Below are 15,520 nucleotides of genomic sequence, written 5' to 3'. Positions count from 1 at the left end.
TAAGCCCCCGCCCCCTCTCTTTTCCCCCACGGCCCCTCCCCAGCCACTCCCCCCAGCCTGTAGCACTGCCTGGGGTTGTTGTGACTCCAGTGCAGGACCTGGCACTTGGCCTCGTTGAACCTCATACAATTGGAGCTGGCCCTTTGATCCAGCCTGTCCAGATCCCTCTGCAGGGCCTTCCTGCACTTCAGCTGATCAACACTCCCACCCAACTTGGTGTCATCTGCAAACTGACTGAGAGTGCACTTGATCCCCTTGCCCAGATTATCAATAAAGATATTAAAGAGGGCTGGCCCAGATACAGAGCCCCGGGGAACACCACTAGTAACCAGCCCCCAGGTGGATGTAACTCCATTCTCTACCACTGTCTGGCCACCCAGACATTTATTTTACCCAGTGAACAGTGCACCCACCCAAGCCATGAGCAGCTACCTTCTCCAGGAGAATGCTGAGGGAAATGGTGTCAAAGACTTTTCTAAAGTCTAGGTAGACAACATCCATAGCCTTTCCCTCATCCACTAGGCAGGTCACCTTGGTGAAATTAATTAAACTGCTTTGTTTATGAAACAGTTTGCTTCTTAAACTTATTCATCCAAGCACAAACTTCAGGATACTGTTGATATTGCTTATTCCTAGTGGAACAGAAAGAAAAAAAATCTATTGATTTGAAGTAATTTAAAATCTTAAAATCAAAACTGGAAATATTAAGTGGGAAAAATATTTATTAATGGTATCAGCATGAAAAATGCGGTGATTACTGTAATTCTCTTCAGATATAGGACATTTATAGTACTTGTGTCCAAGCAGTAAATAGCTGACATATTAGTGCATCTAGGCAATTTAAATTACTGCAGTGGGTAAGCAACCAGGAGCACTGACATTCCACATAAATTGCATGGGTCCTCAAGAGTACTGTAAATATAAATAGCTACTTAGATCCAGTTTATATAGTAGCTCACTTTTTTTACTGTTTTTCCTGTTTCACCTTATCACATATCAAAATTATTTACACCATCATTAATGTTTTCTCTTTTGTTATGTTTTGTACTCTTTTTAAAAGATTTACTTCCACCACAGCAACACACAGTAAAAGGTCTTAGAAATATTACCAAAAAATGTTCAAAGAGGTGATAGCTGATTGGAAAAGTATAATGGAATTTTACTAGAAATATCAATTTGGTAAACTAGAAAGAGGTGGCTGATGTTTTCCTATACTGCTATTGTGAAATCTGCACATCTCAACAGCAGGATGTCTGATTTCTATTGCTGCACTATTCTAATGATGGTGGTAATCATGTTTCATTCTCCTAGTGCCTTGTCCTTCCATCAAGTGTATAGAATTTGAGGCCTTCAGGGCTCCACAGAGCAAACACATCCTTTCCAACATCTTATTGTTCTTATTTCCTTCCCAGTAGTAACATTCTAGGGAATATATCACAAACAGCACCTTTTCTGTGATTGTGAAAGATGGTCTCAGGAGTTTCTGAGAAGCTTGTGGGAAAACCCATGAAGTAGGGCTTCCCCATGGTTAAGGGAAATTACCTCACTCACAGAATAGCTTTAGTTGGAACAGAGTTCTGGAAGTTACTGCAGTAACCAGAAAGTCCTTATGTTCTCATGATGACAACAGGAAAAAGCTCAAAGCAAGGTCAGTCAGAATATGTTGCCCAAGACCATGACCAGTTGGGTTTAGCATTTGCTTGCAGACATTTGTTTCTAGAAGGGTTACGAATACAAGACATCTCTCTAATTTAATACAGTCACCTGATCAATCCTTCCAAAAAGAAAATATCCACTTATGTGCTTTTGTAACATACACTAACACCAAATACATGCAATAGTTGGTAGGTTTCATATGCAGTTTTAGGATTTTGCCCCCTTCCTTATCCTATAGGCAACAACATTCTTATGCAGTTGAAGTCTGTAGCCTGGCTTCAATTCTCACTAACAACCTACAAGACAGCCTTTTTGCCTTATTTCTTGAGCCTTGAGAGTACTAAGCACTGGATTTAATAGCGAATTGGGGCATTTTACTGAAAGGAAACAATTCTATATTGATAATTTCATTAATGTGAACTGTGTGTTTAAGCTCAGGGCCTGGGACATTTTGTCTTGCTGTCCAGAGCACAATAAACACCAAAAATTCAAAACCTTATTATGCTTCTCTTCCAGAACAAAAGCCCCATTCATGAACATGCAATTTACAGTGACTAGCTGTCTGAGGGCATTGCTTCTGAGTTAACAGAACAATTACTTAATAAATTATAACCAATATAGATTCTGCTTAGGAATGAAAGGATTAAATGAACACCCACTAGGTGGTGTTCAACTACTCTATGGGGTGACTGGGCTAGGTACAGCTCCTATTCACCTCTGCAGCAGGCTTTTCTTGAAGAAACAACACATACATTTGTATTAGAGGACAAAAATGGGATGAAATAATTCTCTTAACTAAAAATTTGGAAATGCTTTAGTAAATTATTTACCATCTGTGTCGAATGTCAGTAAGAGGAACTTCTAAAAGATACGACAAATACAAGCAAAAGAAAGCACACAAGGTTGTTTTGGATCCACTTGCTTTATGCCAAAACAATTTTTGCAATTGATGATATTATCCATCTGTTCTCCACCTTCCCAAATTCTGCTGACATCATCCATTGAAAGAAAAGGGTTCATAAACACTCACCAAAGAAACACATCCATTTTGCAATCAGTTTTATTAAAAGGATGAACTTAATTATTAGATTCCTACTCTTGCAGAACCTAATGCATCACTTTCTTTTTCAGCAGAATCTCAATAATTGCAACTAATCCCCATTAATGATAGTGAATCAGCTTAAGACAGGAGAAAAAAGAAAGTAATAAAACTGATGTTTTAAGGGAAGAGACTTTTGGCATAGGCGCAGTACTGTAGCACTTCAGATGTTTTAGATTCCTGGAGATGACAAGGATGATAGTGATAAAGGGATTGCTATTCAGAGTTGAGTTAAGCTAATACTGTCATGTCAGAATTTCCAGAAGGAAGAACCTTTTCCTTTATAAGGCTCTGAAGTGCAACCTTACGTGAAAATTTTAGGAAGGCCATTTTACTGCAGATGATACCCCAGTGATGACATTACTTGTTCCAAATGCCATAGTGAAAAGAAAAGGACATTCTAATAACCATGTTTAGGAAATTACAAATAGAAGACACTGTCTACTGCTTGGAGCTTCTACTGATGCTGCACAGCCCTACCTCACTATTTCCATAGCTCTCCAAGTTCAAGCATTATTGCAATCTCTAGTTTTTCTTTCCTTCTCCCTTCTCTTGTTTAACTGGAGTTTCTTTCAGTGGCTGACTTGCTTTCCTTCAGTTGATGGTCCAAGTCATTCTCACCCTTATCTTTAAATTAGCCTGGAGTTTCTTTCCACTTCTAAGATTAGCTCCTTCTGTTATTAGCACATACAGAAGCTCTAAGCAAACCAGTAACAGCCTCTGCTGAGTCTGACTTGTTTATACATCATTAACATCTGCCACATAGCAATTAACAGATGTTTGGAAAGTTTTCCTACAGCAGGGGCTCCAAGGGTATGTAAATGATAACAGGATGCTCCTGGTTTTTAAGCTATGAAAGATTTAACCTATTTTTGCCATGCAAAAAGCTTAATGAAGAAATTTTGTTAGGTTCTGTTAGCAGAATGAAGACAGCTACATAAAACTAACCTGAAACATTGCCTTTATTCAGTAGACAAGGTGGTAAAGGGAAGAGGAGCAGGATCATGAAAAGTCTGAGAACTCCCTTAAGACTCAAAAGAACTGAAGTAAAGAGAAGTCATGGAAGAGCTTAAAAACAGGTGTTAATCATACCTTATTGCACTGGTTAGAACAGCTTGGTCAATTTGCAACCTAGATAAAAATTAATGCAGCTAATAGTATGTTTAAAAATTAATTATTGACATGATGTTCATCAGCCTTCTATAGTAGAACAAACAAAAAGTCTTGTGCACCAATTAGAGCACCTCCTCTACACTAAAGAATGAACTTTTCAGACTGAAAAAGAGAAGAAAAGAAAGCCATCACTTGACCCTTTGACTTCAAACTCCTCACATGATAAAGAAAAAAATCTGGCAGAAAAAAAAAATCTAGACAAAGAAGATCAAGAGTTTCTTTAAAAAAAAAGTTTTTCTTTTCTAGGACAGTCTTATTTTCTCAGAAAATAACTTTTCTCCCCCTGAATTCAAATAATCTGATGAAGCAAACCTCAGAAACACATTTGGCTTTACTCTGGCTTTTATTTTACAGTCAAATTTTCTGAAGAATTCTGATCATATTAAGCACCAAAGGAAACATTGTAATAGGTCAAAACAGAAATAGAACAGAAATATTTATTCAGTAAATATAATGAAGGAGGCAAATGCAAATGCAGAAATACACTTTTACATCAAAATTCCCGCTAATGTCTCATTTAACTTGCAGCAGCCTTCAGTATACTGGGCTTCTGTGTCCACCACTTCCAATTATCCTTGTTGTCTCCTTCCTGCCATTCTCAGCTTCTCTGACAAAACTAATTTCTCCTCCAAGAGCAATTGTGGACTGAAAAAATGTACAGTTTTTTCCTTTTCCTGAGAAAAAGTGTACCTCATCTGAGGGTCCTTGACTGTACAGGACCTCCTAAAAGGACATTATTTGCCAGATCTCTCTTTTTCCATTTTAATCGCCATACAATGATTATGTCAAAAATTTCCCCACCTAAGAATGCAGAAAATAATTTGCTCTACCGCAGTATCCTCAGCCTGGCAGACACATGGGAAGTACAAATGAGGACCAAAGCACCTGTGATGCTGGAAGCTGTTCTGCAGGTAGTGACTGCGAGTGGAGCACAGAATACACACATTTCAGCATTTTGCTCAAATGAGCATTGCTTCGTACCATTTTTCTCCTTAACTAAAGCTGCACTTTGACATTTCAGATGTTTCAGCAACAGTATTAATTCAAGAAGTTCCTGACTTCAATCCTTGTTCCATCCCTTAGACCGCAGGGGTTGCTAGCGGAGTGAGCCAGGGAATGACGCTGGCTTTACACAGATAAATCAGACTCAGAAAAGCATGGAATAAAGATACCTACATGAAGCTGTGGAATGGATGGCCTCACCCAGACAGAGGAGATAAAAATAAACTCAGGTTTGCTTAACCTAACAAGACCAATGCTGAGTGGTAACTTAATTATCTATAATGTATCACAGACCTAAGGTTCAAAAGAAAAAAATCCACTATTTTAGGAAATGGGAAATGTTAGCCCAAGAGCAAGAGGGTTTTAACAGACAGTGACTACTTTTAGGGTGGATATCAGCAGAGTTTTTAAGCAACAGAGGAGATTTCGTGTTACAGTTTTCCAGTATAAGCAGTAGTTAAAAATGATTTTAAATTGAGTATGAAAAAAGTGTATGAGGTCTATATTTTAAGTTTGTAAACTGCTGAAATAGGAGCTGACTTTTAGAACATATATGATAAATTTTGAAACACTTAGCTATGAAATGCTTAAGACAAGTACTAAGCCATGAAGTATTTCCCTAACAGAGGATACAAATCCATAAAAACACATTACAAGATATTACATGTTAACTTAGGGGAGCAGTGGCAATAAATATGAGTCTTCTTACAATGGTTTGGCTAAACAGATATCCTTTCTTCTCTTTACAGAAATACTGGACATAAAGAATAACTACTGTCCTCTTGAAATGAGCATTTATTTTAGCTGCAGAGGAAAGAAATTGAAATGATGAATCGGATTTTAAATGGGCTTTTTATAGTTCTCAAAGTTGGTACAAATGAAAAGCAAACAATGGACAGCTTTCTTCTAGTGAAAGTGTAATTTATGTTGCCCAGTGTACTTTTAAAATGACCATACTGGTTTAAAAGACCTGCTCACTTTTTCAGCAGTAGAGACTGCCTTTACCACCATACAGATGGCAAAAAATGTCTCTCCTTAGCCAGTTCAAAGAAAGCCAGAGAAGCAGATGACATTTTTGAGCATTAGGTTTTATACTTTTTCCCAAGAAACTGACAGTGAAACAAAAGGAAGCTCTCACATTCTGTATCACCAACAAATCCACAGAAAGGAAATAAATGCTATTGCCCGGGTGTGGGTGACACACAAACAGATGCACACCCCTTCCCGAGGAGAATCAAAAATGAAACAAAAAACATTTGGAGAGTTAAAAAAAGGAGGAAAAGTCCTCCGTTTTCTGGAACTGGCAGTTTCTGTGGTGGGATATGTGACTTACTAAGCACTTGTCAATACCGACGCAGCAGCAAGATTTCACTGTCTCAGCAGTTCCAGAAGTATCAGAGGTATTGGCACAAAGGACATGCGTTCAAGACTTGAAAAGAAGGCTGGCACCTGGGAAAACAAGCTGTATCATTCTGAAGACTTCAAACATCAGTCCTGAAAGACAACTGGATTAAACTGGATAACATCAAAAGGTAGCTGTCTTGGCCATGTCTTCTATTTAAATTCCATGCAAGGAGCCCATTTCAAAATTTTTATTAAGCCAAGTACGATTGCAACTCTTGGTGAACAAAGTCCCTGGACACTGGCATTTTATGTATACTGATCAGCTGAAAAAAGCAGCTAGAAAAACCAAGAGTGGCCAGGTAGGATGGATTTGGACCTACTAGTAATGCTGAACTACTTTTTGTCTGGTAAGAACCAAGGCAGGATTTGTTGGAAAATGTGGTATTTTTCTGTTAGCTGTGTCTGTAAAATCCTTTCACTTTCAGGCTTTTCCAGGTCTGAGAGGAAAGATTTTTAAAAAAAGACATAACCATCAGAATAATCAGGTGCTTGCCAGCCTTATGGATGGTGGTGTGAGGACCTGAGCTCTCTGAGGGACTGGACAACACTGGAAGACTGGTTTGATTACTAAGAATAGTCTCATCTGCATTCTCCTCTGCAGTAACGAAGCTGGCAACCCAAGGGAGGGCACTGCCACATAAGCAGGTGGCTCTAACAAGAGGAACCTGTGTGTTTTACACATGGAAAAAAGTCTTTGAACTCGGTCTTTGCTTTTGTTTCACAGCAGATGAGGAAGGCTACTGAGCACAATTGATACTATAACCCACTGCAGGTGCAAGGTTGGGGAGTGAAAAACAGAGCATAACCTGGCCAGTTTCTCCCTTAGGGAATCGATGCCAGTGTTCTCCAAACAGGGAGCAATGGAACTTCTCAAAGGTGCCCCTGGAGACGCCAGCTGTTTGGCAAGTAAGGACAAGTCCTCTCACCTACCAAAGCAGGCTGCACACCTTGCCTGCTGCTACTGCCTAGAAGAAAAGTGATTTATACTCTGTGGTTCTACTCTAGGCATTTTAAAAAAACTCATAATGTAACATTTCTGATGAGAACAAGCAGGGGAAAAATAGTAGTCTGTATCAAGGTTACTCAAAATAGGATAAATCATATGACTAATACGATAAAAATTCAGCATTGGCCTAAGGAAAAGCATGGAACCATCAGCACCAAAAGAGTTACAAACAACTTAAAATATGAGGCTAGAACGTGTGCTAGATTTTGGCAGGAGCCTGACCTGCACTCCTGGCACCTTCTATTGTCTGCCAACAGACTGCAGATCCTCATCAGTTCTTAAATATCTGAATGCAAGCCAAGGAATTTTAAAACCAGATTGTACTTCTGAGGGATAAACCAATACCTGTCTGTGTTGAGGACATATGTTGCAAGAAATTAAAATACATTTAAGAGTGAAAAAATTCATTGAGTCTGATTTTCACGCTACATCTGTTAAGACTTAATTGTCAGTTAAGCAGGATGTTTCAGAACTGATTAAGTTCCACTGAGTTATTAAAAAAATAATACTGAAGTAATCTGTCAAAAAGTTTTCGGAACCTGTGGGAGAACAAATCCCAGAGATATTTTCTGTGGTATGTTGACAGTGTGTTATAAAAGTAGTTGAAAAAGCGTGTGGTGTTCTAAAAGAATAAAAAAAATCTTTAAAGATAGGAAAAATATTTAGAGACCAAGAATGATTGTATGAGCTCTTGAAATGTGCCCATATGTTTAAAAAAAGTGACTTCTCTGTTAGGTATTTTAAGTATCACATTAGCATGTCACAAAACTGGAATACTTGACTAAAGCAGAAACTGTTGCAAGACTTCTGAAATTCTAAGGCAGACGATGTTTATACAACAAGCAGACTCCTGTTATTAATAACCAGATCTTTCCATTACTTGCACTAAAAGTATTCTGTATGTGCACAATATATTTTCATTCGTTTCAAGGAATCTGTTTTCCATTCAGATGCCATTAAATAACCAATAACTTTCACACTTTAAATAACCAAATCCTTCAAGATGTGCATTGAGACCACTTGCCTCTTGCTCAGAACTCTGCTGAAGCTTGATTGCTTTTGTTATTGGTACTATTTTTCTGCTGAGTTTTTAAAAATTGCTTTCATTCATTGAGAAGCTCTAATTTATCTTCTCATTGAACTGTTTTTCAGAAAGCTAAATAGCTAGTAATGTATTTTCAAATCAGGACACCTTGCCAAAGTTTTTACCTAAACAGTAGCATTGCAGCCAATCGAGGTAAGAACTCTCAATCTGCATCACTCTTCAGCCGGTCATCAATGCCACAAAGAGAGAAATAGGAATCAATCACAACAGAGGCACCAGCTCAGTATAACCTTACTGTTGTCTCACACAGATATAGCCACAAACATACAAATGTAATTAATGCAATGTCAGTATAAATTTAAGGATCAAAAATATATTTTCCTATTTGACTGTACAAGGAATGTATCTCAGGTACCTTCAAGATGGTTGAAGGCTTGGAAATAGAACTGGAGCAAAAAAAAAGACACGCTTCTTTTTAAGTGATTTTGCTTCATGGTTCCCTTTCCTCCTGCTCTCCCATCTGACCGTGCACGCTTCCTTGTTGCTGCAGCTGCAGGGCTACAGTGCTGGAAGCCAGCACTCACCTAACACCTCTGCTCTCAGCGCTGCTCCCCTCGCAGCTGTTTTTTAGACTCTCAACCAAAGACATTCTTCTGAAAAATGGGAGCAAACAAGTAAGTTGGTGCAGTGGCCAGTGGTTAACACACCAAAATAGTAGCCTGGCCAACAGAGCAGACTCGAATGCTGCAGGAGGGAACAAGCCATTTCTCCTCAAGAATCCCATCTTTGATTCTGTTGTGTAATACCTTGTGATGCAACCATCATGAAAGTGCATTAGTGTTTGTTTTGAGTTCACAACAAAACATTTGTCCAGACATAAATACACATTATCAAGATTATAGTAATTTCTGCCATATTTCTAAACAAAGAACTATTTACCGTCAAATTTGTTTCTAATAAACACACAGCCTATGTACTTTAGTTATCAGGGTTAACATCTAATTGCTGAGGACAAAAGAAGAAACAAAAAACTCCCTTATTTAGCTTATCTATTTACCAACAATTGGCTGAGGCATAACATTTGACCCAAAACAATATATTATTTTATGCAGAACACCAATTTTATTGTTCTACTCGGACACTTAAGGCAAAGTAAAAGTATGTTACTTTGCAGACTTTGAAAGGGTTGTGGTAGGATTTGCTAATGCTTTTCTGGGTGATGAAGGATAGCTGAAGACGAAAAATCCACAGTATGGAATAGTTACAAGGCATACATTTTCAGCAATCAATGTTTATCTTTGCTTGTGTGTGCAATTCCTTAACAGGAATATTATTTTCCTTTACTCACAACCCCACTTTAAGAAGTGAGTAAACAATGATGACTAAGAAGCTTTGGTTAGAAATGGCTGATTTTGTTTCATTTTATAAAATTCAGAAGAGATTACTATAATGATGTTAAACCATCATGTTATTTCTTTGGGTTATCTTCACTTTGCCTTCCATCTAGCACTGGGCAAGGGGTCATCCTTGTTCTGCATACCCAGCTTGCAGAGCTCTCTACTCTGTTTGGGGAATTTGAGCAACAATGACATATCTGTACTAAAAAACCACTAAATGCACAGATAGACAGAAAACACTTTCTTTGTTAACACATTAGAAATTTGAGAGGATTGAATTCAGTTCCCAGCTGTATCAATGGCTCCCCATATAACACTTCAATCCCTACTTCCCATGTGAAGCTTCTCCATTTAGACAAGCTTCAATCTCACTCTTTGAATCCTAGATTTCAGATCTGACACTGATGCATGACTCATATTAGTCTGATTAGTTATCGCATATGAAATTCAGGTCAAAATGAAGACACTAAAGCATAGGCGTCTGAACTCCCGTCAAAGGCAAAAAACTCAAGACCCAAAAATAAAAAGACTGACTCAGCTCATTCCGAAGTGCTCATCTACCAGCTGGTCCCTCCTCGCTCTCCTAATACCACTGACTGCACCAGCACTGACCTCAACTAAGGACAATGGAGAAGTCAATTTTTTAGCCGCCACAGCCTTGCACTGTGTCCTTTCCTCAGATTCCCTCACAGCCATGACCATGCTGGTGCTGTGACATGAAGCCGCCTGTCCTATTATCAAGCCTGCAAACACACCATAACTTTGCGCCAACTCAGAAAGCTTGAACAACTTCTCCAAGGAAACTTAGAATACACTAATCCTCACTGACAGAAAGGACTCTGCCATGGAAGTATTCCCTCTGGTACCCTGGTACTGTAGAACACAGAAAAATCTCTTTCACTACAGCTGAATGAATGAAGATGCTACAACACATTAAATCTAGATTGAGCAGACACACAAGTCTTTACTTAGCAGGTGTCAATTGTTATCAGACAAGGCAACCTGAAGGCTTGTTTTCTACCTGGAAGAGGAATAGAATAACCTTCTCTAGAAAAAAAATGAACATAAGCACAGTTCAGAGTCAATGCATTGCAAAATCTTCATTTCCTGAAGGAGTCTTGCAGTCCTTTTCAAAAATTAACACAGATTTTCTTATACATTCTGCAACAGCACATCAGAGATGGTATTTCCATGGAGCTCTAACACCGTATTAGTTGTCTAATCTGGAGTATGAGCCCAAGTATGCACAATTGTGTAAGACACAAGTTTTACATCTCAAATATGCTCCTGCATTGCAATGAAAATTCAGTGTAAATCATCACAGTTTAATCCTTCCCATACCTGTTATCTTAAAAGTGCTAGAATTTCCAATGCAACATAACAAGTTTATACTATCTGTATTGGATATTACTACACATTGTGAAGTATTTTTACATTACAATAAGAACAGTAACAGAGAATACTTTCTCACTAAACTATCATTGCATCAGGTATGACGATTTACATGAACACCCCACAGATTACCCAGAAAAACTTGGCTGGTTTTGCAATGGTTTGCCACACATCCCTGTGGTAACATAGTTTAAACACAAGATTACATGGCATATAGCCATGAATCCAAAATCCGCAATGGTGCATTTAGTATGCACTGCACTAACTAGTAGAAAAAAATGCTGTCATTAGTTTTACACTGGCACAAATGCTGTGCCACACTACCACATCTCATTTACTGTTTGCCACTGTTTATAAAGAGGTGGCTGCTTCCTTTCATAAAATAACTAACAGCAGCACAACTAGGCACATATTTACAGAGTAATTTGGTGTGAAGCACTGCCTCTAAAAGCAAGCAAATTTTTTTTTTTGGACGGTGTCTTTATTCCTTTAAAGAGCTGTTTGCTTTGTCAATATGCAGAACAAAAAGTCCGTCAGGAAATTCTGCATTTGTTATCAGCTGATTCTCCTTACATGGCAGTACTGTAAATATTTCTCTTCATTATCACCCTGATTTTTCTTACATTAAAGAAAATGAGTAATAGAGAAACCCATGCATCAGGAAACAAATGACCAGAGGTAGTGAACTAAGGTCTACCAGGCAGGGTTCAAGATCACTTAGGCTGGATGACAGCTGATATATTTGCAGTACAGTTCATCTGTTTTCTTATCTGGTAAAGTGTTCTATAATAAATCATAATTTATTGCATGTTTTGCAACCTTGTCAAAGGGCACACCTAAGATTTTTGCTTCAGTAATAAATTCCACCCAACTGTGAACAGGAATTCACTTGACAATCTGCACATAGCTAAAATATTTTGGTATTTTCTAATGCTAGCACCAACAACTCATCTGGTTTACACAATACCACATTCACTTTCTACTAAATTCGATTATGTTTAAAAACTAACAGAAGATTTCAAAGTAATTCTCCAGTGACAACCACCCATGAGCAAAAAACCCTAAGGCTGCTGGCCAAGGTCTCCTATTCACAATTCATAACTGTTTCGCATCCCTCTTTTTGCTTGCCTTTTTTCCTTGTGGGAGTATTTATCTCTGAACAGGGACAGATCAACCTCAGCAATATTGCTTGATGTACACAACTAAACTGCTCGTGAAGCTGGTCATATGTTTCTGCATATTGTCTGTAAAAAGAATAGCAGAAACAAAACTTTAGAACAGCCCAAAGTCTTCCATATTAGTATAAACAGCATTAAATTGGAAAACTCCAAGCAAATATTTATGAAGCTGAATGGTTACTGTCAGGGTGCTTCAGATTCTCCTGAGCAATTTGGGTTTTTTTACTTATTAGTAATTAATCAAAAATTAATCAAAAATAACCAAATCATTACAGCCTGAAGTTCAGCATTATAAGACTCACCATTTGTATGCAGGATCACATGTTAAAATTGCATCTAAGTATGCAGTAAGTGAAAGGCTTTCTAGGATAAGTGGTGGTGCCATTCTCCTTTCTAAAGGCACTGTTCAGGGTGAAAGAGAATTATTTTATAATACAAAGCTTCCAAAATAGTTGCTGTTTTGTTATTAAGTTCACTATCTTGACCTACTCTGAATATACCAGGATAGACACTTGAAATAGGTCTGTTTATCTTCCTCATATGAAACTCTTCTAAACACAATGAATAAACCACTGCCTTTAAAATACTTCAAGTGCCATATTTCTCTGCTAGTCTGCATTCTATGTCTGTTCTAAGTCACATGGAAATGTAAAATCCCAAGCAAGAGAAATCAAGAGAATTGCTTGCCACTGTGTTTATGCTACTGGCCAAAGAATCCATACCAATGATGGTTAAAAAAAAAAATTTAAGAACATTAGATTCAAGTATCAACACTTTTCTACCAGGCATCTATGATGCTACTGCTGCAAGCCTGACCTCAATTTGAAATGCTAAACAGTCATTAGAGCAAAGATTTTTTTCTTGTCATTATTTATTCGTTTCTGTTTAATGCTGTTTCCTACTCATATTAACAAAGCAACTGAAATTAACTTGGCTGCATTACAAATAAATACCACTGCATACCACTTCATTAAAAATCTGCATGTATACTATTATACTTGGAGTAACCAATTAATATGTATGAACTGCTAGGACTGAAAAACACTCATCTCTCTAACCTTGTTTTCAGAGACAACTGTCTGAAAACCACACCTTCAAAACTAAAAGTTTCTGTATTCACCGTCTTTCAGGCTGAAAAACTCAAAATAAGATCCCTTTAAGGTTTTTAGCTTAATGGCTTAAGTTTCGAAGGGGAAAGAAGTCTAACATCCATATATTAAAAAACAGTCTTTTAAAAATCTCCATGACTCTCAAGGTCATAAAGTCCTTCTAAGGATTTATATTCAGCTTTGTGTAATATTAGAAGCTGTGTGTCAGCAGTGAATCCATGTATCCTTATCACCTATAGATTTTTGGCAGTTACAGGAAAACTTCTTTTATTATAAATACTTGTGTCCTACTCTTTGACTACTTGCAGCTCTTTTCTGCCCTAGGTTTTTGACAAGCTTGAACCAAAGCACATTCTGGTCTCCTTCTTCCTCCCTGTCTCTCAAACCCTTTCACAGGACCTTGAATTCCTTTTTGTATTTCCAGTTCAGTACTCCCAAGTCACTACAACATTTGCTGGTAGGTGGGCAGAGCATCCCAGGCTTTGAATGCCTTTTGTTAGACAACATGCTCTCCTGCTCTCTCTTGCCCTCAGCAGATGAACTAACAGAATATTTGTCCTCTAAGTGACAATCCTCTCTGGAAACTGTAAAACTTAACCTTTCAAAAGCAAAAGTAAAATCTTGTGAAAACTGTAAAACCCAAATTTTTTGAGGAAAAAAGCATATATAATTAAAAAAACGTACGGAAATAACAGAAGATGATCAAAGACAAAAGAAGCTTAAGAAATGGGGAAGAATTAATGAGGCCAGAAAACCTGCAGAAAAGAACAACAAACTATGCACTTTTTATTTGTGTGCTGTTCCTACCTTCTTCTCAGAAAGTATGCTTTTAAAAGTACTTCTTGAAAATACACTTACGATTTTAATTTGTTCTTAACTAGGTTTTGTAAAAATCAAAGATTTGAAACCAAAAATGTAGAACTGAACTCTGTACTTTATTACTCTCCTTCAACTCACTCCCACCACTGCCTCTTCTAAGAAAACAGGTCACAGAATTACTCACTGGTGAAGTGGATAGAAGATAACAGGGCCAGAAATGGTATGAACAGTATTATATTACACTCATTCTATTTTCTGTGGCACGTCAGTAATTGAGGAACTACATACTGATCAGACATGAAAATTATGCAGAGATGTCATCATCAAGTCACCAGATTTCTAAATCATCAGCCTCACTTCACTTGTGTAAAGGGTAGTGTTGTCTGTGGAATCCATATGGGCAACATTTATAAGTTGGCTTCTGCTGATTTAGGTAACATAAAGGATCTTATCCCAGTGATTTGCAAATGACATCTCTAAGGGGATCTGCAACTTTCTTTTCCTTCACAAATACAATGACGAGAAAACAACTTACGTTCAACTTGATCAAACATTACTGAGAACAAGAAATCTCTTGGTGTCATGTAATGTTCTCCTTCATATTCCAGTGATGCAAAATGCATGAAGCGGTGCTTTCGAAGCGACAGTCTTTCATCCACTTCTGCACGAATGACATCTGCCTTCTGAAAAAGAAAAAAAGTCCACTGCATTTGTAGACCAAAGCTGTAATTAGAAAAAAATCCAATACCCAATCTTGATTAACCTCGGTACTTTGCGGGTAGCCACAACAAAAAGCTACCAGCAATTAAAGCCTTTATGGCACAGTCTTAAAGAATGACATGCTTATATATCATGTCAAAGTATTTTTTGCCTTCACTGAGAGCATGCTTTAATAACACAGGCAAGCCAAATTAATGGCTGGATGTCACCAAAGGCTGCTCCTGCTTCCCCACTCCCCTGCTCTTGGCTATATGGTCCTGCACCTCCTTGTTTGCCAGCTCTGCTACTTGTTGGACTCTTGCTGAGCCAAATTCAGCTCACTAACTCAAAAAAAACCTAAACCCACCAAACAGTAAATAGTATTTTGCCAGGTTAGTGGCTGGCTCAGTAAAGGCTGAAATGTCCAGTGTATCCATGCAAATGACCCATTCCTGAAGTTAACTATCAAACTGTGGAGCAACTACTAAGATGAGAAAATAATGATCTTCTAGCTTAAGTATGAGCCTGTCTTTCAGAGAAG

General features: G+C 37.9%; 1 protein-coding gene across 1 annotated transcript in view; it reads right to left on the bottom strand.

Annotated features, from left to right (window-relative positions):
• The window catches only part of MICU2 (mitochondrial calcium uptake 2), a 65,830-nt gene extending 50,840 nt beyond the window's left edge, over nucleotides 1-14,990 (bottom strand). The window contains exon 1 of the mRNA XM_008631007.2: nucleotides 14,816-14,990. Within this exon, the coding sequence (XP_008629229.1) occupies nucleotides 14,816-14,990 (175 nt within the window). The remainder of the gene's footprint in view (nucleotides 1-14,815) is intronic.
• Between the last annotated feature and the right edge of the window lie 530 nt (nucleotides 14,991-15,520).

This window comes from Corvus brachyrhynchos, unplaced genomic scaffold (assembly GCF_000691975.1).
Source record: "Corvus brachyrhynchos isolate BGI_N302 unplaced genomic scaffold, ASM69197v1 scaffold363, whole genome shotgun sequence".
Classification (NCBI taxonomy): Eukaryota; Metazoa; Chordata; class Aves; order Passeriformes; family Corvidae; genus Corvus; species Corvus brachyrhynchos.
The sequence above is the reverse complement of the archived record's forward strand: the minus strand, read 5'-3'. Positions and strand labels throughout refer to the sequence as shown.